This window comes from Stenella coeruleoalba, assembly GCF_951394435.1.
Source record: "Stenella coeruleoalba genome assembly, chromosome: X".
In the NCBI taxonomy this organism is placed as follows: Eukaryota; Metazoa; Chordata; class Mammalia; order Artiodactyla; family Delphinidae; genus Stenella; species Stenella coeruleoalba.
Window position 1 is genome coordinate 96,363,098 of NC_137152.1, and position 22,478 is coordinate 96,385,575.

A 22,478-nucleotide genomic window follows, 5' to 3' on the forward strand; every position below is an offset into this window, starting at 1 on the left:
TTCCTCCCTGGCCTGTTTCCTTGTGGGCAATACCTCACCCAGAAGCCAGGCTGCCAGTTGCTAGCCATGGCCATGAAGCAGGGTGCAAGAGTTCCAGGGTGCGAGAGTCAAAGTTGCTAATGCACCACTGACACCACAGGCCCTCTAAGGAACTGCTTGAGAGAAGGGGAAAAATGACTTCTTTACAGTTGGGGAAGCTCAGACCCAGAGTGGCTGGGGGGTGTGGTAGGCAGGGCAATATTAGGGCTGGAGATCGAGCTTATGCCTTTGGGTCCCTAGCAGAAAAGTCCTAGATAACTTGCCATTTTGCTCAAGGTTTTTTTGTTTGTTTTTTCTCATTTTGGCAGCTCCAAATGACCACTTGCTTTACAGCAACCGGTCTCAAATCTATTTCACCTTGGAGTCTCATGAGGATGCACTGCATGATGCAGAAATAGCATGTAAGCTCCGCCCCATGGGGTTTAAGGTGAGTGTGGGATGGGAGGGATGGGAAGGAATTGTACTGTAGACCGGAACTGGCAGGAAGGACCGCCTCCCTCACTCAGAGCAGGGAGAAGGCTCTTCGGAGGAGCTGGGGGGTCCCTTGACAAAGGGTGACTTAGGGATCTGCAAGGGAGCTGGATTCCTCCCCAACCTGATCTTCCACTGATGACCCGCAGAGCAGCCTGGGCCTTGTGACTCTCTAGAGCAGGGACTTGGGAGCCAGACTACCTGAGTTTATGTCCCAGCTCTGCTACTTTTACTAGCTGTGCGGCCTTGGCAAGTTACCTAACCTCCCTGTACCTCATCTCCTCATCTATAAAATGAGGATATTCAAAGCACCTACTTCACAGGGTTTGTTGTGAGAATTACATGAGCTAATGCACGCAGACACTTAGAACAGTGCCTGGCACATAGCGTTGCATGTGTCTGCCGTCAACAGCATCATTCTTTTCCCAGGACAGTAGAAACAGGAGGGAGAGAGAAGTATTGCTGGCTCATTCTGCCATCTCAAGTCCTTAATGTAGTCAGTCAGCCTGCCGGTTCCCCTAAACATGTAGGTCACGTGGAGGGGTGGGGAGAAAGACAGGTTCAGCATCTCTCAAGATGCCAGGGTGCAAAGTGTCACTTTCTGCATCTCTGTCAGGCCTCAGGACTGGCCCTCAGCCACATTTCAATATTTTGTTTAGAAGATTAGATTTGAGCCTGGGCTCTACTACCTGCAAGCTAAGTGACCATGCGGAAGTCGCTTCACTCTCTGAACCCTAAGTGTCCTAGTTTGCAAAAGGAAGATCTTGCTGTCTGCCCTGATCGCCTCACAGGGGTGCAGTGAGGGTTACAGGTGAGCATGGCCAAGAGACCATTCTGTGAGCTGTAACGCTGGCTCTTGGTGTGGTGCTCTCTCTACACAACCCCAACTCATCCAAGGCTGTGATCCCTTATCTGAATCCTGTGGGGCCAGATATGTTCAGAATCCAGAATGTTCCCAATCTCACAAAGCCCAGGTTTGAGCTCTGGACAGCGCCCCATAGTCACACACGCTATTTCTGCAGGATATTACATGAAAATACACACGAAGTGGGACAAAGACTGTAACACACATCGTTTTAGGTGAGGTTTTGCCACCTAATGATTCTGATGTCAAGCTTATGAAAATATTGGATTATCAGACTGTTTTCAGGATCTGGGAACTTCAGATAAAACATTGTGGAGCTGCATACTGGGCCATTAATGTCAGAGTGAATCTCGTATGTTCTTTCATGAGAAGGTTTTCATGAATGATGATGGATTACTATATTCTCTTTCCCAAGGAGCACAATTACAGTTTATTCAAAGTCACCAAAGTCTTAACCCACAGGAGCTTCAGTGGGAGCTATTTCAGGCCTTGTAGTGGTGCGGGCCAGTGAGCTGCCTGGGCGTAAGAGGACTTCTCTTGCAACTCTTTCTGCTTAGGCCCCCTAAGGGTTGGGGCCTCGACAGTGCAGTGGGAAACAAGGCTGAGTAAGCAGTGGACCATCTTGGATGAAACAGGAAAAGTGACTTCCCCAGTGAAGGAAGAGTTGGTGGAAATATTAAACAGGAGTTCATTTCCCCAAAGTGCTGGCGTAAGCAGAGAGGCAGTGACGAGAGACCTCTGCTGACTTGCGGGTCGAGAGAAGACTTGAACGGTGCTTCTGATTCAGAGCCGCCTCACACCCTGATTTGCATATTTCCCACCGTTTCTATATGAAACGCCCTTGTGGGAGGAGTTCATCACGTGCAGCCCTATTCCAGCCCCCCAGCCAGGGCTCCTGCTTCTCAAATTTTCCTGCAGGCGGTGCAGCTCCAGGAGGGTGAGCTGGCGGCCCTGAGCAGCTGGAGTATATACGCGTGGCTGCTTGGTATGATTGGTCAGATCCCAAAGCCTCTCGAGGCTGCCAACACTTATCCCCTCTAGCCGCCCTGAAATGTCACACAAGCCTTTCTCCTGAGGGCCCCCGGAGCACTGCTGGGAAGATGCAACAAGCCATGCATCCGGCTCCAGAAGGAGGGGGAGTTCTTGGGGAGGCCCCCAAGAGGCTTGGAGCAGGGGCCACTGTTCAGGAAGGCAGATCCCGGCTGGCCCCTGTAGCCAGGCCCGAGCCGGAGGGCACTGCGGCCTGCAGAGGCATGTCGGAAGGGGAGGCCCCGCATGTTAGAGTGCCCAGCAGCTGCACCCTGCATTATTTCCTTCACTAAGTTACACTCGGGCTCAGCCGTGGAGCTGAGGGAGTGGGGAGCAGGCCCCTGAGGGGCAGCCTCCAAGCCAAGCTGCCAGGAGCACCTGTCCTAAGGCACGGAGAGGAGGCAGCCCTCCTCCCACCTCTTTTCTTTTTCCTCACTCTTCCCCAGGATGCACCTCTCCCAGGGCAGTTGGGTCTGGACCCTGAGGAGCCCTAAAGCTTCTTATGCTATTTGAAGACGTGGCGAGGGGGCTGAGCCCACCGGAGCCAAAGCGTTTGCGCAGGCCCTGGTTAGTCCTCCAAAGGGCGGTCTGCTTCGCGGGGAGGGGCACAGTTCTAGTTCCAGCTTTGCTACTAGCTACCTTCGAGGTCTTGGAGAGATCACATGCCTTGGCTCACTTGGGCCTCTTCTGATAAATGATCATTGAGTGTAGGTGGTCGCTCAGCCGGTAAGATGGACTAGGTCTCTGCTTGACAGACCAGTTACCAGGAAGGTCCATCCAGGCAGGTCCTGAAACCTGGTTAGTATGTGCTCAAATGGGGGTTCTTGCTACATTTGGTACCTCCTCCAATACAGTGGTGGGGCCGGGAGAGAGGGAGGCGGAGGCACAGTGGTTGAGAATTTGGGCTTCGGTATCAGTCAGTCCCAGGCTCAAAACTTGATTCCACAATCTCTTATTATTTTGGGTGAGTCATTTCTCTGGATCTCAGTTTTATCTCCTTGAAAATGGGCTTCAGAACAGTTGCCTACCTAGTAGGGCTATAGATGAGATAGTCCTTTTAAAACCCTTCACACGACAATGAAAACCCACGAAGCAGTTAGCTGGTGTTATGAACGATAGCAGCATCAAGAGGTGGATAAGAGTGGGATTGAATGCTCATGTTTTCTTCCAGGCACACTTCAGAAAAGCGCAAGCCTTAGCCACCCTAGGCAAGGTGGAGGAAGCACTAAGGGAGTTTCTATATTGTGTGTCCCTCGATGGAAAGAACAAAAGAGCAAGAGCTGAAGCCCAAAGGGTGAGTTGAGATGACGTCAGGTCCAGCTGCCCAGTGGGCCCCCACCCCTCTGTCTCTCCGGGGTGGGGGGAGTGAGGGAACTGCCCTTCCTGGGATTGGGGGTCCTGAGTGGGTGGCTCCCTGGGTTGAGGGGACAGGAGCGAGACACAAGTGCCAACTGATGGCCCAGAAGCACCATCCTTTTGGCGTGTACAATCAGATCGAGCAGTTCCTGCATTTCTGTAGGAGCTGATGAGGGGTGTTCTTGCTTCTTTGACTCGGGGTTTGGGTTGTCAGTGGGAAACAAACAAAACAAAATAAAACCAAATAAGTTAACTTGGGGATGGAGGCCCCCTGAGGAGATTCTGGCTGTTGGCAAGAGGTCCTGTGTGTGAGGCTGCCTGCAGTTGTAGAACTTTTCTTTAGCTAAGTCACAGCTTCACCAGTCACACAGGGCAGCCAGCTCCTCAGAAGGGATGTTGGGTCCCATCTGCCCTGCCATATGCAGAACTCCAACCTTCAGCTCCTTTGCTAGAAATACAACACATACAGAATATAAGTCAAGGACTATTACAATACATGCAAACAGTCATTCCAACTCTTGAGTCCTGGGAGAATGTGGATGTTACTGTTTAAATACTGGGCGCATTAGTGAAGGCTCAAGCAACCTCAATTCGTGGACTTCGTTGCTTACTGTTCCGCAATGTATTCTCACGGTCTGGCTAACTGGCCTGGAAGTTGGATGTTAGCAATCAGTGGTGGCCTCTGCTCTCCCACTCCCTATTCACCGCCACTCCCCAAGTGCCTCTGTCCCAGTACAGTTTGGCAGAGCAGTGGATGAAGAAAGGGCGCAAGAGACAGGAGTGGTTTCTGAAGGCCCCAGAAAGGAATCTTTAGCAAAATCAATGAACTGGGGGAAGCTGAGCTCTGGAGGCTATGCCTCTCACAGAAGGTTTCTTTTCCGGGAAGTTGCTTTGGCCTGGTTAGTCAGAGCGCTGGTGGCAGAGAATTGCTCCAAGCTGTGGACCCTTTCCCAAATCTTAACTGCACTCCATAGTGTGAGTAATAATAATAATAACAGCTAACATTTATTGAGCATTTCCTGTGCACCCCACACTGTGCTATGGGCTTTATGGGGAAGATATAATTTAATTTCCCCAATGGCCCTATGAGGGTAGGTACTATTATTTATGCCCATGTTACAGATGAGACAGATGAGGAAGCTGAGGCTTGGTGACTTTCCTGAGGTCACACACCTAGTGATTGGTGAAAGAGCAATCAAACCCAACTCCACCTGCTTCCAGAGTCTGCCTTGTGAGCTGCTCCACCATCCTGCTGCCCCAGGAGGCCTTGTCAGGAGTCTTAGCACCCACTGCTGGGGCTGGGGGGAGAACAGCAATGGAATTATCCGGGTCTGGGATGGATGGACAAAGGCGATTAGAAGAGCCTTGACTTTGGGGGACAGAGTGTGCAAAGGCCAGAAGAGGCAGGTGTTGGGCACAGGAGTGAGTGGTTCCTTTATTCTCATTTGTCCATTTCCCAGTTGGCCTGAGAGGCTCTGGTATCATCAGTTGGATTGATCTCTCTTTACAGCCCGATTTTACAGACCACCTAGTGTCATTTCCACAGCTGCCTTAGCGGGGCAGGGGAACACACTGTGCTAAGCTCTGAGACCCAGAGAGGCATAAGCCACAGTGTCAGTCCTCAAGGACCTACCTTACAATCTTGCACTTGTTATATAGTGTAATATAAATTTCAGACAATACAAGCGAGCATTTGCCTGTGACGAGTGTTGCAGAGTTCTGAAGCTGGGGTGAGTATTTAGAGGCGAGTTTCCACTGAGTGTGGCGAGGGCATGGCAGTTACCTAAGAACACTGAGGACCTCCGCTGTGCTTATTTCCTGGATTGTTCCCATTCCAGGGATAAAGGTATGACAGAGATGGTCCAGGCTTACTTGGGATGAATTAGCTGCCTTAGCCACTCACAGGCCTGGGTTTCTTTTTAATGTTTGTATTTACCTCAGATCCTTTTTTGCCCTCTTGAGCCATTTGGGCCTTTCAAAGGCAGACACTGAAGTGGAATTGACTTCCGTTCGTAGGTGGAATGCTCATTCCCACTGAGAGTCGACCCCAAATTTTGTTTTCCAAAGCCACTGAGAAGGCCTAGTCTATCTTAGGTATTAAAGGAAGAAGGTCAGCGCTGCTGTTGCTTCTGCTTTGTTTCCTTCGAGTTCCCTCTCTGCCTCTCTATCCCTCTCACCACACTCTACCCTTTTATCCCTGTACCTTGGGATGCCCTATGGCTGATACTGTTCTTTTTGGGAGAATTCCAGGGAGATTGCTTCAGAGGTGGGTTGGTCCTGGTGGGCCACTCGGGAGGAGCCTCTGAAAGGTGGCATTTATGGCCCTGGTCACTGTGAGTACCTCCCCACCTCACTCCTTTACCAACTCCTAGCTGGGAGGAGATAGAGGCATCTGTCTGAAGACTTTGGGTCTGAACCCTAGGCCTCTCCCTGGGCCCTGGAATGGCTAGTGTCTTAATTCAGTTCCATCCAGTGTGATGAGTATTTATTGGACATCTGTCACGTGCCCTCCAGAAGGTGACCAGACTTACATCTGCAATGCAATTTGAGGCTAACACAAGACTGTGTAGTGTAAGGTGCTATCTTATGGTGCAGTCGAGAACACGGAAGGACAGGAGAGATCAGGGAGGCTGGGGGAGTAGGGGAAGGTAGTGCTGGAGCTGAGCCTTGAGGGACGAGCAGGGCTTGGCTATGTGGAAAGTGCTGGCATCAGAAGGAACATCATGAAGGAACTGCTGGGGCCCAGCAAAAGAGCAAGTCAAACCAGAGAGAGTTTGGTCAGAGTTTCGGTCAGATTCTCCTGATGAGTTAATACCCTATTACCCAGAACAAAGGGTGGAGCGCCCTTTAGTGGGTCTCAGTGGCAAACTTGTGAATATGTTTTAGAAGTGAGTGACCTGCCTTCCTGTGTTGTGTTACACATGATAGATACGTATGTATGCTGATGACTGGCGCTTTCACAGGGGAGAACTGAAACAAGGATGTGGGCAGCCGATGGCGCAGCGTCCGCGCGCCCGCACATCTTTGTCTCGCAGTCCCTTCTGGGTCTTCTACCTGCCCCCGCACCACTGCCCCCAGCTTATCAATTGCAAAGGAAGCCAGCCATAGACTGGAACCGGCCTGCCCCCGGTCCTGGAAGATACCTGATATTCTCTGGAAAGTGAAGGCCAGAAACGAGGAGGAGAGACTAGGAGAAGAGGAAGGAAGGTTGGGTTCTGCTTTTCCGGACATTTCACTGCTGAAGGGATTCATGGTCCGGGGCTGATGGAGGAGGGAGCAAAATGGGCAGGGTGGGAAGAAGTAGCGAGGAACCTCGATGACATTTGTCACCTTCTACCCATGGGGGTGTCGCCGACACGACTCCAGGTCCCCCAGCTGATGTTTCTCTCCCGTCTTCACCTCTGCCTCTTTCCTCCTAGGTAGGTTTTGAAATCCCCCTGCAGATATTTCTATGGAATGGCAGCAGTGGAGTGGTGGTTTGTACCTCTGGCTAGGGTGACAAAGGCATCTGTAGTGCCTTTTCAAAATCCAGATTCTCGGGCCACACTTCAGACCTGGGGGAGCCGGGCATGGGAACTTAGAACCTGGACTTTCCCTAAGCTCCCAGGCAATTCCGATGCGCTGAAGTGAGGACCCCTACCCCACTGTGTCGGGGTCTGTGGTCCAAGGCTTCCTCCCTGGAGTTTGGCCCCGCAAGCTGTGCCCTTTGCCCCTTCCTCCCCCGACCCTTCACCCAAGCACCTGTAGAAACTTAAGTAGTGAAGTCTTCTGTTTTATGTCACAGCTTCTCCTTAGTTTCTTTTCACCATCATTCCCGGGGGCTTCTCAGGAACATTCTCCCGATATCCTGAAGCTGTTGGCACCTCACCCTAGATTAAAGGAACACGTAGAGTCATTGGCTACTGAAGGCACCAGCCATAATCTACCAAAGTTGTCACAGGTAAAACTCCACTCACCCAGCTCGCTCGTGACTCTTCGTTCGGCTGTTTTGTGGGCAAACATGGGGAGTGAGCCCTCACTCTCCTACCTCATTCGGTTCCCGAGAAAGAAGAAATGGAGTCGCTCATGGCTGCGTTCTTCGCTAGAAGGCTATTTCCTAAAGATGAAATTGGATTTTAGGCGGGGGCCCGGGGTTGATGATTTATTACGTTCAGTTTTCAGTTCTTGGTCGGATCCAGCTGAAAGAGAGAGTTGACAGAACTAGAAAGGATCTGGCCCACTTCCCCTGGAGCCCTTCAGTCGGGGTGGCTTTATCAGCTTAGGGGCGGAGCCTGGGAAGAGGGCCTGACAGCCCCTCCTTTCCTGCTTTTTGTTTGTGCAAGCTGCTCCCAGCTAAGTTCCTTGTGCAAAGACAACTCCATTTGATCCCCAAGGGGAGGTAATTTCATATTCCTGCACCGTGTCTTACACGTAAGTAGACTTCCAATACATATTTGGAGCGGGGGAGAGGGAAGCGACCTAGGAAGTCGCAGATATTTGAGTCTTTGAAAACGATGGTCTCCAGGCCCTAGCTTTCCCAGCAGAGGGCAAGTGGGCAGAGGCTGGGGCTCAGAAGGGCAGACGTGAAGGCAGAGTTGAGCTCTGAAGGTCTAGGCACCTCGGGACCTCTGCCTGCCCACCATCTGTTATCCGTGTTCCTCCCCTGTATGTGAGCCCTGGGGTCTCTGTGGCTTCTTGGATTCTCTGACAGGTGAGAATCTTACATCTCCCTGACTTCTTTCCCCGCTCTGGAGAATGAATAAAATGCAGGTGTACCTGACTCAAAAAAGGGTGGGGGGGCAGAACTTAGAGTATCTCCTGAAATCAAAGCACCCCTAGTGCATCTCAATACGTGTTTGAGATCATTATTACAGGATTGAGAGCCCTAACACTGAACCAAAGTCCCTGGGGTGACTTCTAATGGCAGCTCAATCTGAAATGAAAAGTAGCACCCCTGGCTTTCCCATGTGAGCCAGCTGGGGAGCAGGGATTGGGTTTCCACCCAGACTTTGCCTTGCAAAGCGGTGTACCGTGTAGACTATGCCTGGGGCTCATGGAAAGGATGCGGCAGTGCCACAGTGCTGAAAAAACCCCTGAACTCCCCAGGTTAGGGACTCAGAAAACCCACATCCTTTTTCTCCGTACCTCATCATTTTCTCCCAGCTGTGCACTGCCCATTTTTCATCTATCTACCAATTTTTTTGGTTGGAGTTGGAGGGGAGAAAACAGCGTGAGCGTTTTGACCCATGTGCTGTGGATGTGGAGTAGAGAGGGGTTCTCTAGGTAAACCTGCATAAACACCTTGTCATTGGATTTGTTTTTTCCTAGGTCCTTCTCCTGGACAAAAATTCTTTAAAAGGCTAGAGACATTATGGATCGTTTTGCCAAATGATCTTGTCTCTTTTTCAGACTTCTCACCCCAAATCTAGTGAAAAGACTAATTTGTCCCTAGTTTGACCAGTATAACACATAGCTCTGGAGCATGAGGGCACTCGGCAGGCCTGTGAACACACCTGTGCCAGAGCCTTCCCGAAAGTTCTTTGGGAGTTGGGTGTGGGGCTCGAGGAGGGCCCGGAATGGCAGTGAGGGTGAGAGGAAGTACTGAGTGGCTGGATGTACCCTGGCTGCACTGCATGCCTTGGTTTCCCCCAGGTAGTGACTGGGGACTGATTTGGAGGGGAGCGGGGCCTGGCACTGCACTTGCCATCACCCCCTTCAGCGCGGCCCAAAGACTCTCTCCCCGCACGCCCTTCTGTCCTCGCCTCGGACAGAGGTTCCTCCGCTCCGCCCCAGCTGGGCCTGCCTGTGCCCTGTGACCGCCCATCAGTTAAGCTACACGTCCTCTAGATGATCAACACTGTGCGGTATCTTCTCATTGTGCCCCTGGGGAGAAGTATCAGAGGACGACGTTGGTCATGAGGAGATCCTGATGTTCGGCTCTTCCTTTCCAGGAAACGCTGGAGCGCCCACATTGTTCTGGTCAGGAGACGGCAGCAGCCGGGGGGCACAGAGGCAGCCCGGTGAACCTCGTGCCGGTGCAAGGGGACAGGCAGCAAGACGGCCCCGAAGACCAGGATGGAGCGGAGGAGGAGGGGGCCGCTGCCTCTCCCCAGGCTGCCTCCAGCAAGACCGGCAAATGCCAGGGGAAGAAAAGGAAGCGCGGCCAACTCGAGCCCCAAGACCCCGAGGTGCCTAGGAAAGCGTCTAAGGCAGGTGCGGACTCTCCCCGGGGGGCAAGCGGCTCGGAGGAGGGCCCGGCTCACCACTATGCGGAGGTCCCTCACCCTCCACGGGAGGGCTCCGCGCCTCTGCACGGGGCCCAGCTCTCAGCTCTGCCGCCTCCAGGGTGCCTGTGGGGCTTCTGTGAGAGCACGGCATCCAGTAGTGACATCTCATGCCCTCGGTGGTGTCACCTCCTTCCAGGCCAGCCTCTGGCTACCCCCATCCCCATTCCGGGAACGTAGGACAAGGGCAGCGCGATCAGGCCTCACTCCGCTCCTTCCCAGTCGTGTTCCCGTAGGCAGGCATCTGAGAAGCGGCAGCCGCAGCTTGATACCTTTCCCAGAGCGCTGGCAGTGCCAAGATTCAGTGTCAGCTCTGAAGGCCTGGCTCAGTCCGCGGAGTTGCTGCCGCCGCCGCTTGTTGAGTGAGGCGCCTGTTGCATTTGAAGGAAGCCCCCAGGGCTCCGGACGGTCCCTGACTTGCGCGTCTCTTTATGGGACTGTTGGAAGCCCGTGAGCGCCTGTTTCAGGGTACCTCATTCTCAGTGGCTCACGTGGCCACTAAATCAATTCTCTGGGAGGTGGTGAGAGTGGCAGGCTGAAAAAATAATTGGGTTCTTTTGCCTCAGAAGTGCTGTTTGTGAAACCGAGGTTGGTTCAGCTCTGACTTCTGCTCTCTAAACCACAGATCCTCCCGCTGCTCCGGGGGCCAAACCTGCTCTCAGTGTTCCACTCGCATCTTTTGACGCCTCTGACCTTGAATGCTCCCTCTGTATGAGGTATGTGATGTGTACTGTCACTGCCTGAGTGTTCTTCCCCTCTGGTGTCAGGACTTGTCTGCTAGTGAACTACTGCTTGGTTGGTTAGCACGGAAAAGCGTGGTTCTAACAAAATGGAAATCACGCCGTTAACTGTCACACGGGCTAGCTTGTGTCCCTTGCTTACAGAATGCATTCCCCGCACTCCTGACTTGGAAATACCTAGAGAGTGGAAAGGAAACGGTCTACTCAGAGGTCACAGACTGATGGCACACAGGCTGGATGTCTTTTGTTCGGCCTTCACGGGATTTGGGGGCTTGTGAAAAGTGAATGTTTTGAGACAGGACACGCACTCCAGTTGGTCACGGCCCCCCTCCCATGGCCACTGCCTTACACCAGCCTTCCTCTCGCATTTGCTTTGCTTTCCGGGTGCCTTGTAGGCGTTTAAGTTTGTGACCCTGGAACTAATCTCAACTGGCTACTTGATCAAGGTCTCAAAGCTCAAGGGCCAGTGTCAGCACCACAGGCCTATTCCTTGGAAGCCAAGAGAGGGCCTGATTAGTTTTTGTTCTGTGCCCTGCACAGTAGTCAGTAGTAGGCATGTACCACTCGGCCAAGCGTCTCTCCTCCACCCACTGCCACGTCATCTCTACTTTCTCAGACCTCTGGACACACAAATTATCCACATGCCTGCCCACCCTCCAACATACACAAAAAGGAAACTGCTACAGCAGTGGTCTGTGCAAAGAAATGACTTCCACTTGTTTCATTTCACAGCTGTGGCTTTGTGGCTAAGAGGAGCTGCTCCAAAGCCAGGGTGCCTGGGTTTCAACCGAGGCTCTGCCACTTACTGGCTGTTTGACCTGGAGCAAGTGACTTTCTCTGCCACTGTTTTCTCATGAATAAAATAGAGAACAGTAGTACCTGCTCTATGGGCTTGTTATGACTGAGAAAATCTATTTAAGACACTTAGAATAGTGCTTGACATATAGTAAGTACTCAATAAATGTTAACTTTTTTTCCTAGACCAGAGGTTCTTTAACTTTAGGTCCATGGACCCCTGAGGGGGTTCTATCTATGGATTCTAATAGATCTAAGAATTCCCTGCAGTTACATGTAAAAGTGTGTGTGTGTGTGTGTGTCTGTGTGCGTGTGTGTGAGTTTTCCAGGACGAGGTCCACAGCTTTCAGTAGATTCTCAAGTGCGCCTTATTCCCCCAAAAGAGCTTTAAAAGGAGGCTGAGATATTTGCACAAAAGTTGTTAAGATGGTTGAACCAAGAGAAGAGAGGTCAGGAAAAATCTTTCGGTCCACCACACAGATGGATCCAGCCAGCGGAGGCTCCTCAGAGGTCTTCTTGCCCTTTACAAGCACATATGCCTTCCGTATCAATCCCAGGCATACTCGGAATGACTTTTCTTGTCCTCTGAAGAAAAATGAGTAAGGTGGCCATTACCCGAACACATACTTTTTCTCTCTCTCAAAAAAATTAGAGTTGTCAGATTTGCTCATAAGCTCAGACAGACTCGATAAAGAAGGTAGCAGCAAGCCTGCCGTATACTGTCTGAGTTTAGGTGGAGTGGGCGAGGGTAGGATGGGCTGTATAACCAGTTCCCCCTCCCCCTCACAGCAACATAGCAGACAAATGGGCCTCCACAGGTAATAACGCCTTTGTGGCTCTCAGCCCGCAATGTGAGCCGTGGTCCTTCAGATGTCAGACTTTGATAGACTTGATTCAGCTCACTCAGAAAGCCTGGGTCTTTGGTGTACTTATCCTCCTTAACACTCCTCCCGGCATCCCGGGGACGCAGAATCAAACACGCAGACTCATCCTGTTTGTGTTTTCCCTGAGGGCTAAGAATCCTGAGGTTGAAGTTCTTTTGTTCCCTTTCCTCTGCTTTTCTCCCTTTCATCTTGTTTGTCCCTGATCTCAACAGGGAGCTTCAGAGAAGGGTTAGAAATTTGGTCCAAGAAATAAACACCAAGAGGATAAGACCCCCTTCTAGTTGGCTCGCTCTGAGTTTAAAAGCCATTATTTCCCTTATCCTGCCCCTCTGTTCTAAATGAGACTTCAAAGCAAAAACCCATCTTTGCCTGGAGAAGTTATTGTATGGGCTGGTAAGTTACCGGGGCCGGGGGTGGGGTGGGTGGGACTCTAGCTGCTTTAAGGTGAAAAGAAGCCTGCCAGGTCTAGAGAACGTTTCTGATCGCAAGGCTCTTACAACTAGTTCAAAAGCATGTAGTTCCCCTTCCAACAGGGCTTGTCTCCAAGTCAGAAATCACATATCGACAGAGGCCATTTCAAATATATGCTTTAGCTGGAATTATTGCAGTCTTGGAAAAGCTCCTGTTTCTACCTCTCTTCAGTGCTTTTCTTTTTTAAATTGTTATTAGGATTATTAATTACGTTCCGTTATGACCCTCATGTGTCTTTGGTGGAGAGGGTTTAAGGGTAGATATTTTCAAACAATCTGCCGAGTCATGAAACTATAGACATTTGTACCTCCTGTGCAGGTTTCTAGAATGAAATCCAGTGGCCGTGGTGCTGCATTGGTAGAAGACAAGTTAGAGTGTGAATTTATTTGTTCTGATTCTAGAGGGAAAGTCCCGAGGGGCTTATAAATTCCTCAGGGAGAATGGTGGAGCGAGTGAATGGAGCAGCAGTTGGAGGGTGAGCTAATGAGAAACTTTCCAGTCTCCATTCCGAGTTTCCCTTGCTGGATCCCTTGCTGGACGGGGAGAGCTGTGCTGAGGGAAGTCACTCTCTGCCCCTCAGTCTTCAGTGAGTGCAGATCCTCCCTTGGGATTTACCTGCTCCAGATATCCTAGCCCTGGGGGCCACCTCTGGGGCTGCTGTGGAGCAGGACTTTTGGGGTGACAAGGATATTTTGAGATGTGGAGCAAGAATGTTTGATATTTGAACCAGTTACCTAATGGCCCAGTGACCTCTTTGTCAATTGAAATGAAAAGCTTTATATTTAACCTAGTTTTAGCTGCTCAGTTCTCTCTCTCTCTCTCTCTCTCTCCCCCTGCCCCCTCCCTCCTCCTGATTCCCTCTTTGCTCTCATTTGATAGCAGCAAAAGAGCACAATACAAGGATGTAACTGGTGGGAAAAGATAGCTATTTCCAGACAGGCCAAACATCTTATCCGGGCTGACATCTAACTGAAAGCATTTATTATTACTATTGTTTACTCCATCACTGTGACAATGTAAAATGCTCTCTTGTGAGAAAATCTGGCCCTACTCTGATTTATAAATGCCCCCCTGAAGTGTTTTCCGAAATCATTACCTAAACTGGTAAATAAAAGGGAGAGGGATTTGAGTATATATCTATTTCTAGCTCTGTCTACATAGAGAGAGTTTCTCTCTCTCTGGCAGTGGGGAGAAGGAAGGGAGAGAGACAGAGGGAGAGAGGAAAGGGTGTGTGTGTGAGTGTGTGCACCTACATATACACGGATGGTGTGTGTTCTAGATATAGATGAACACAACAGTCGTGGCTGTGTCATGTAGTGGAGAAGGAAGATGGGCTTGTGACTCACATGTGACTTAGAATCCCAAGCCCTGATACTTATTAGCTAGCTGTGTGACCTTGCACAAGTTCTTTAACTTGTCTGAGTCCTAATTTCCTCAATAGTAAAATGGAGCTAGTCCAATTATTGCCTGTGACTGTATAAAGTTAATTTATATGAAAAACAGTATTGTACACATCCAGGATAGCGAGAGAAATATATTCCATCTGTCCCCAGTCACTTTACTCAGTCAGCCTGAATATAGAAGTGGGTTGAGTATTGAAAGATGATCTATTCTAAGCATCTGAACCTTGAATTATTTCAAAGCAATAATCACGCAGCATCTGTGGCAGCATTCTTGTTTGTGACCACTGAGATCAGGAGCATTTTAATCATAGCTCTTGCTAAGAGTTGCTGTATCCTTCTGTGTCTGTTTCATTCGTCTGCTCATTAATTGTCAGTATTTGTTGCAATTAATTGGCCAGCTATATCATTATTATTTGTATGTGGATTACATTCTGCAATGAACAAAAGGCTTGAAATTCTCAAGAAAAATCGTTTTGCAGATACAGATTCATCAGTCAGTCTTCATCATTAGCGTCGTCAAGTAATGTATAAAAAGCATTCGGATTCATAGGTCTCAAATTACTGAGGAAATGAGATCATCTGCTTTGGCTGCTTCTAGGAGTTAGATCACAGCAGTAGTTCCCAAAATCAGCCTGCAAATCTCAATTTTGAAAAACACTTTAAATTGTGAAATAGACACAGTGGGAAAGTATGTAAAAATATGAATATATTCTCTTAACAAAATATTGTAAAGAGGATACTCATGGAACCCCTCTCAGCCCAAGAAATAAAACATTGCCAGGACTCCAGAAGCTGCCCGTGTGCCCCTTCCAAAGCATGACACCCCCCCCGACACTGAAACCACTAACTTGACACCTTTGTATGTATCTCTAAACTGTGTAATTTCGTTTTTCCTATTTTTAAAAAAACTTCATATAAGTTGAATTATCCAGAATGGATTCTTTTTCTGTGGCTTCTTTTCCTCAGGATGAAGATTTATCCATGTTATTACATGTAGGTGAAGTTTGTTCATTTTCATTAGTGTATAGTGTCCCATTGTATGAATCGACCAAAATCAGTTATATTCTGGATGGATATTTGGGTTGTTTCTAGTTTAGGGCTATTATGGACAGCGTTACTATGAACAGTTTTTATGTCTGCTGGTGCGTATATAACTCTTTGCCCAGTTTTGATTGGGTTATCTCTCTTTTTCTTACTGACTTGTAGGAGCTCTATGTATGTTCTACATATAAGTCCTTTGTTAGTCACGTGTGCTGCAGATATCTTCTCCCGCTCTGGCTTGCCTTCTTGCTCTCTTAATGGCCCCTTTCGACGCGCTAACAAGTTCTTAAGTTTAATGCGGTAACAATGATCACGCTTTTCATTTACAGTTAGCTTTCTCGTGTGTGTGTCCTGTTTAAGAAATCTTTTTCCCCCCCTGAGGTCAGAAAGATGTTCTATCTTGTCTTCTAAAAGCTGTACTGTTTGCCCTTCACATTTATTTTTACAGCCCACGTGGAATTGCTTTTTGTGTATGGTGTGAGAGGCAGTCCAACTTCTTTGCCGCCTGTGGATAGCCAACTATCCCAGATAGCGTTATTGAGAATGCTATTTATGTATTGAAAATCCTCCCTCTGCTTTGAAGCGCCACACTTGTCATAAATCAAGAATCTGGGTCTCGGTCTATTTCTGGGTTTTCTTTTCTATTCCACGGATCTATTTGTCCTTGTGCTAGTCTTACTCTGTTTTAATCACTATATAGTAAGTTCTGATGTCTGGTAGAGCGTGTCCTCCTACATCGCTGCTATTCAAAAGTGTCTCAGCTCTTCTTGGCCCTTTGCCTTGCCTTATAAAGTTGAGAAATCAACTTGCCAAGTTCCACAAAAACAAACAAACAAGTAAAATAACCCATTGGGGTTTTTATTGGGACTCAGTTAGGTCTTCTTTACTTTCTTTCAATGAAATGTTTACAGTTTCTTTCAATAGACGTCTCATGAACTTTTGTTAGATTTATTCCCGGGCACTCAATTTTCAAAAGCAATTGTAAATGTCACCTTTTCAAAAATGTATTCTCTCATGCTTGTTGCTGGTATATAGAGCTACAGTTGAATGGTGTGTGTGTGTGTGTGTGTGTGTGTTTCTCTAGCTTCTTTGCTAATTCTATCAATTCTTATTAATTCTAATAATCATTCTATAGATTCTTTTAGATTTTCTAAGTCCATCATCATACCATTTGTGAATAACAGCAGATTTGGTTTTCCCCTTTTAAGTCCTCAAACTTTTTTTCTCCTTGCCTCAGTACACTGGTTAAGACCTTCATCAAAGAGGTTTTCTGAAAATTAATTTTACTTTTTGACCAATTTAGTAACTAAAATTTATTAACTCGGTTAAACAAATTAACTGCTTTTTAAACAGGTTGATAACATTTAAAAAGTAGAAAACAGTAAATATATGAAAAATCTCTCTCCTAGCCCAGACCTTCATTGGCTTGTTAAAAATATCAAATCTCTGCTCCTCCCCTTGACCTCCTGAATTGTAAACTTTATCCAGTGAGACTTTGCCACGTCTGCGTTTTCAAAGTTCCACCTGGGACTCTGATAATTAGGTTTGGAGACCAATAGAGTAGATTCGCCTACTCAGAGGTTAGTAGGATTGTATAATACAGTGATTCCCAACCCTGGCTACACATTAAAACCACCCCAGGAGCTCGACAAATCCTGATGCCTGGCCCTTACCCTGGACCAACTGATCTGCATCTCTGTAGGTGAGATCCTGGGCCTCTGTAGTTTTTTTAAGTTCCCCAGGTGATGGTGGGAGGGCGGTGGTCTGGGGAGGAGCAAGAGGGAGGGTTTACTCAGGGGCACAAGGAGACACTTGGGGGTGACAAGCATGTTCATTATCTTGGTTGTGGAGGTGGCCCCGTAGGTGTGTACGTGTGTCAGAACTTCTCAAGCTGTGCGCTTAAAGTATGTGCAGTCTATACCTCTGTGTCAATAATACATCTATAAAGCTATTCAAAGAAAAAGCAACACAGGTGGTGCTCACACACAGCAGGGGTTGAGAATCACTGTTCTAACAGAAAAGGCACACTACTGGAAGGGGAAGTCGTGTACCTTTTCTTTTTCCATGTCATCTGCCAACAGTTGGCTGTGTACTCTTAGATCAACCACTTCATCCCCTCTGGATCTCAGTTTCATTCTGATTGGCGGGTTCGATTTTTTTCTCAAGTACTTTTCAGCTCTGACGCTCTGATTCCTCTGTTCAGCCTGGCTGTGCGGGCCAGGCTGCTGGTGCACCTCCTGGCCACACGAGGGGGCTGCGCAGCCTGCAGCCTCTTCCTCTCAACTGAACACTCTTGTGAGGTCAAAATAGGCTGGTCAGGCGTCTTTCCCTTCTCTCTGTCCTCTTGGTGAGTGCGAGCTCCGCTTCTGAAGCATCATCTTCAGCTGCCCCCATCCAGTGGTCCTGCTGCAGGTGAGCCTTTCTTTAAGCAAAATAAATCCATGAATCTCTGAATGTACAGAACCGCTTTTTAAGAGATCCTCAGATTGCTTTGAAAAAATAGACAGCTCCTGCAAAACAATTAAAATAGGATCTAATTAAAGTATGTGTATACATACACATGTATATATGTATGTGTCTGTCTGTCTATCCATCAGTAAGCACATTAATAATATTAGTCTGTTGTCCCTAGGAAAATGATCCATCCACATAAAAGGCAGTTACGTTTGTTACAGGTGCAATTTTGAGATCCTTCAGGCTGTAAACATTGCTTAGGTGAAAAATGGAATCAAGGTTAGCAAATAAGCCTAGTCTTTTTCCAGTGTAATATGATATAAAGTACTTAAATATGGGAGTGTGTGTTTGTTTATCTATGTGTTTACATATATTCAGGTGAACAGGTTGGCTGAGTATTTTAGAATGGAAGCTATTCAAGACACCCTGGGCATTCATCTTCATTTCTCTAGGACCTGACAGGGAAAAAAGTGTGGATGCCCTGGAAGAGACTGACTAGAACTAATGTTACAAAATGATCTAGCTATGTCCTAAATTTTAATAAATGCACAATTTAATGCATTTAAATCCAGCTCAGAAATAAAAAGCAAATGCTTTTCTGAACTGCAACAACAGCAGGGGTTTTTTTTTTAAAAAAAAGGAAAAAGAACCACCCCCGCACATAGAATTTCCCAAATAATACTATAACACCTGAACATTGAATAGCTCTGTCTTTCATGTTTGGTCTGATTGCAGTTTTCTTGCCTTCTGATTCCTAAATTTCAGATTATTCTATGAGCCAGTCACAACACCTTGTGGACACACCTTTTGCTTAAAATGCCTTGAAAGATGCCTAGATCACAATGCGAAGTGCCCACTGTGCAAAGATGGTCTTTCGCAGGTAAAACGTTCTTTCTTTCTTGATTGGGTTAGCTTATTGGGAATTGGGTACGAAGACAGCATCCTATTGGATCCCAAGCCACTGCACTGTGCTAGAGCAAAACACCCCCTCAGACCATTTATTTCTCCTGTCTTAGAGCCACCCCTCCCCTCTCCACAAAGTCCTCCAGGGAAATGAGGCAACATCTAGCTTTTTATGAACTGTCAGTAGTGAAATTAATTTGTGTTGGAAACAAAAGTATCAAAATGATGATAAACATGGATTCTTGTTCTAATCCCATCATGGCACCTGATTCACTATCATGTTGGGTGAATCTTTTGTCCTCCCTGGGCTTGGACCAGATGAGCTCCGATGTCCCCTTATCATCAATGTTTATTCTGTGGTTTGAAGAGATCACTCCCAGGTCCCCAGGAAAACCTCACAGACCTTCATTGTGGTCCTTGCCCCACTCCTCAGCTGCCACTGTACTTATTAGCAGACATTTGTCTGCTGGAAAATCTCTGGGGCTTCCAGATTCTCTAAAATGAATCACCCAAACTGCCACCTTTGTCTTTCAAATGGACTTGCTGTAATTTTCTATAGCACAAGCAGATGTGGGCATCCGTCTTGTCCCCCCACCCCAGGGACTTGTGTACCATATTTTACAATCAGTATAAATGTTCCTTGACCCCTGTCATCCCTGAGGAGAGGTTGGAGATGATGCAAGGCTACCTCTAGGTGAATGTAGATCCAGAGGAGTCATGTGTCAAGCTTTCCCAACACCCCAACATTTAAATTAAGGGAAGGGAGTGCAATAATCATCCAGGATAGCCCTGAGGCTGTGTATTGGGCTGCCGGGCAGGGTCAGTGTCATATCTGGCCTAGGTGAAGAGGTGGTGCTTGCTGTCCTGATTGTAGGTGAGAAGCCCATGGTCCTTATACTTCAATAATACATTGGTGTTGTGGCAACACTACAGCATTCAGATTAACAGAAAGAAGGAAAATCTACCGTTAAAATTTTAGTATGTACCTTTACTGGGTTTTTGTTTCAGCATCAGCGGAGGAGTCACCTCCCTCTTGGGGAGGCTACCTCCTGAGTCATTGCTTTTCCCCAAAGACTGGGACTGGTCAAAGCAGCCGGTTTTTCTGCAGCCAGGCAATGGCAGTGGCTGAGAAGGCATCGTGGAGGCAGAGGCTGTGAGGTCCTGGACTTAGGGGCTAGAAGATATTCCCATCTATCTCTGTGTCTTCGCACAGGGTCACACTTGCACCATTTCCAGAGAGAGAAATATCTTATTCCGATCACGTTCACTGCGGAATAGGCAGACGTAGCCCGTACTGGGAAAGGAAAAAATGTCTGAAGCCTGCCGTTTTGTACTCAGGAGCTCCCCCTGCTGGGTCTGTGTGGCTGGTTTCCATAGCCAGCAGTTCTCTGCAGATGTTTTCTTTCCCATTGCCTGGTTCACACAAACACCCACTCCTTGCAGATCCCTGGATATGCACGGACTAGGGGTGTTTGGGAGGAGAGTAATAGTGACGATTGACAACTGAGCCCGAGTTAGGTTATGAAATCAGGGTTTATAACACAAATCCAGTGATACCTAGACGGTATAATAAAAAAAATAGGCAAATGAAATCACCAGTATAGCTTTTCTTTTTAAAACTAAAGTTAGAGGAGAAAAAACTATGTATAATATATAGACTTGAAATATCCCGAAGCCCAAGCACTGGGGTGGGGTTGGGGGTGGGGCACAGCAGGAAAGGATCAATAATTGAAAGTTGCTTTTTAGTTCCCTGAACCTTTTGACCACGGACTTTCAGCATATCCCAGATGGAGACCATTTCTGGGAGCTTATAAACGCAATAATCAGAAAAAGGAAAGGAAAGGATTTTCTCCCTTTTTTGACAAGAACATGATCTCAATCAATTTCAGCGTTGTAGGAAAGCTATGACATTTTTAAAACTCCATTGCAGGTCTTTTCCCCTTTTTAAAATAATTTTTCTAATTATAAAAGTAATTCATTGCATGTGGGGTTTTTTTAAGCTAAACTCTAACCTCCAGAGAATATATACATTATGATAGTATCAGCTGGGTCTAAATTACTCCAGTATGTGGGACATTTAACTGTTCTACTGATTACATCAGAAGTGGTTTGTGTTTTTCTGTTGACTGCATAATATCTAATTGCCTTGTTCCCCGTATAGTGCTTGGCATCAAGAAAATACAGTAAAAATGTCATAATGGAAGAGCTAATAGCTAAATTCCTGCCAGAAGAACTCAAGGAACGAAGAAGGCTTTATGAAGAGGAAATGGAAGAACTTTCTAAGTATGCATACGCACATTGCTGTTTTCAGTTTCACTCATACCAGGTCATAGAACTGAAAGTGTACATTCCCTCCTAACTCCTCATTTAGTGATACCATGTTGGTAGCTTGAAATTGGCCACAGTGAGAGTATTTAACACCACAGAAATTGGCAAATGCTGTAACAAGGGCTTACCCGCTCCATCCTCAGAAAGCGAGTTGTTCATTTACCAGCACCCACTGAAGAAACCTAAGCCGAACCACTGACCAGGTCACATATTGGCACTAGTAACTGGGTATCACGGATACCAAATTATTGGAATAATTTAATCAGGGGGGCTTAATGAAGTGCAGTTGACCCTTAAACAACATGGATTTGAACTGCGCGGTTCCACTTATACGTGGGTTTTTTTCAGTAGTAAATATTATAGTCCTACACTATCCGATCCGTGGTTGGTTGAATCCACGAATGCAGAACCGCGGATACAGAGGAACTTCGGATACCGAGGGCGACTCTAAGTCATATGCTGATTTTCAACTGGGCAGAGGGTTGGCGCCCCAACCCCCGTGTTGTTCAAGGGTCAGCTGTATCCAGAAGACGGTTTTCAGGTACATAAGGAGGTTCTATGAGGTTAAGAACTTTGATATCAGCCAGACCTGGGCTTATGATGCAGTTTTGCCACAAAGTGAGTATACTTCATGACCCTAGGCAAGTCACTTAACGTCTCTGGGCCTCAGTCTCCTCATCTGTAACTTGGGGATAATAACAGACTTGGATTTGTTATGAAGATCAAATGAGCTAGTGCATAGTAAGCACTTACTAAAAGCAATAGTAAGAATGCTGCTTGTTATTATGCTTCCTCTTCCATCACAGGTATTGTGAGAGGTAGAGAGTAGGGGTGGAGAAAGAAGTGAGGCTCCAAGCTCTCTGCCTGGCCGGAAGAACAACTCACCTAGCAGAAAAAGCAGGAAGGAAATCACTGATTTCTGTCTCTCATACTGCTGACCCCCCATCTCCCCATCCCTGGTGGGATTCTCACAGCATTCTGGGGGCAAAGTTCCCGATGGCAAAAGCTGTTCTGGATTTATGCTCACCCTGTAGAGAACATTTCTAAACTGCCACCAGTTCGTTTGTGCCTCTCACTTTGAATAACACGCTGTGCTGGGGAGCCAGAAATGAAATCGTTCTTTGCTCATTAACATATTAGATCTACTCAAGGCATCTTTATCTTTATTTCTGATTCTTAAGTTCACCTTGAGTCTCTCTGGGCCCTCTTCTCAAATACCATTTAATGTCTGATTGACAAACACTGGAATATACTAGGTGGATTTCTCTTAAAAGGAATCCTAAATTTAATCCTTTTGAGATTTGGGCAAATGATCTTATATATCTATTGGTAAGTTTATGTTCAGATGTCCCTGTTGGATTTACTAGACAAATAAAATAACAGTGATCCAGGAGGAGCTGGCCCGATTGGTGGTTCCCCATCAGGCCATGTGTCTG

The 22,478-nt window shown here is 47.5% G+C and overlaps 1 protein-coding gene across 4 annotated transcripts in view; it reads left to right on the plus strand.

The window, feature by feature from the left end:
• The window catches only part of LONRF3 (LON peptidase N-terminal domain and ring finger 3), a 36,793-nt gene that overhangs the window by 3,242 nt on the left and 11,073 nt on the right, over window positions 1–22,478 (plus strand). For 2 of the 4 annotated variants that reach the window (XM_079910209.1, XM_079910210.1), the window contains exons 2-8: window positions 348–466; window positions 3,576–3,698; window positions 7,545–7,700; window positions 9,691–9,952; window positions 10,649–10,739; window positions 18,577–18,691; window positions 20,876–20,997. In XM_079910209.1, the coding sequence (XP_079766335.1) occupies window positions 348–466; window positions 3,576–3,698; window positions 7,545–7,700; window positions 9,691–9,952; window positions 10,649–10,739; window positions 18,577–18,691; window positions 20,876–20,997 (988 nt within the window). The remainder of the gene's footprint in view (window positions 1–347; window positions 467–3,575; window positions 3,699–7,544; window positions 7,701–9,690; window positions 9,953–10,648; window positions 10,740–18,576; window positions 18,692–20,875; window positions 20,998–22,478) is intronic. The other 2 variants (XM_079910211.1, XM_079910212.1) reach the window with 1 other exon arrangement.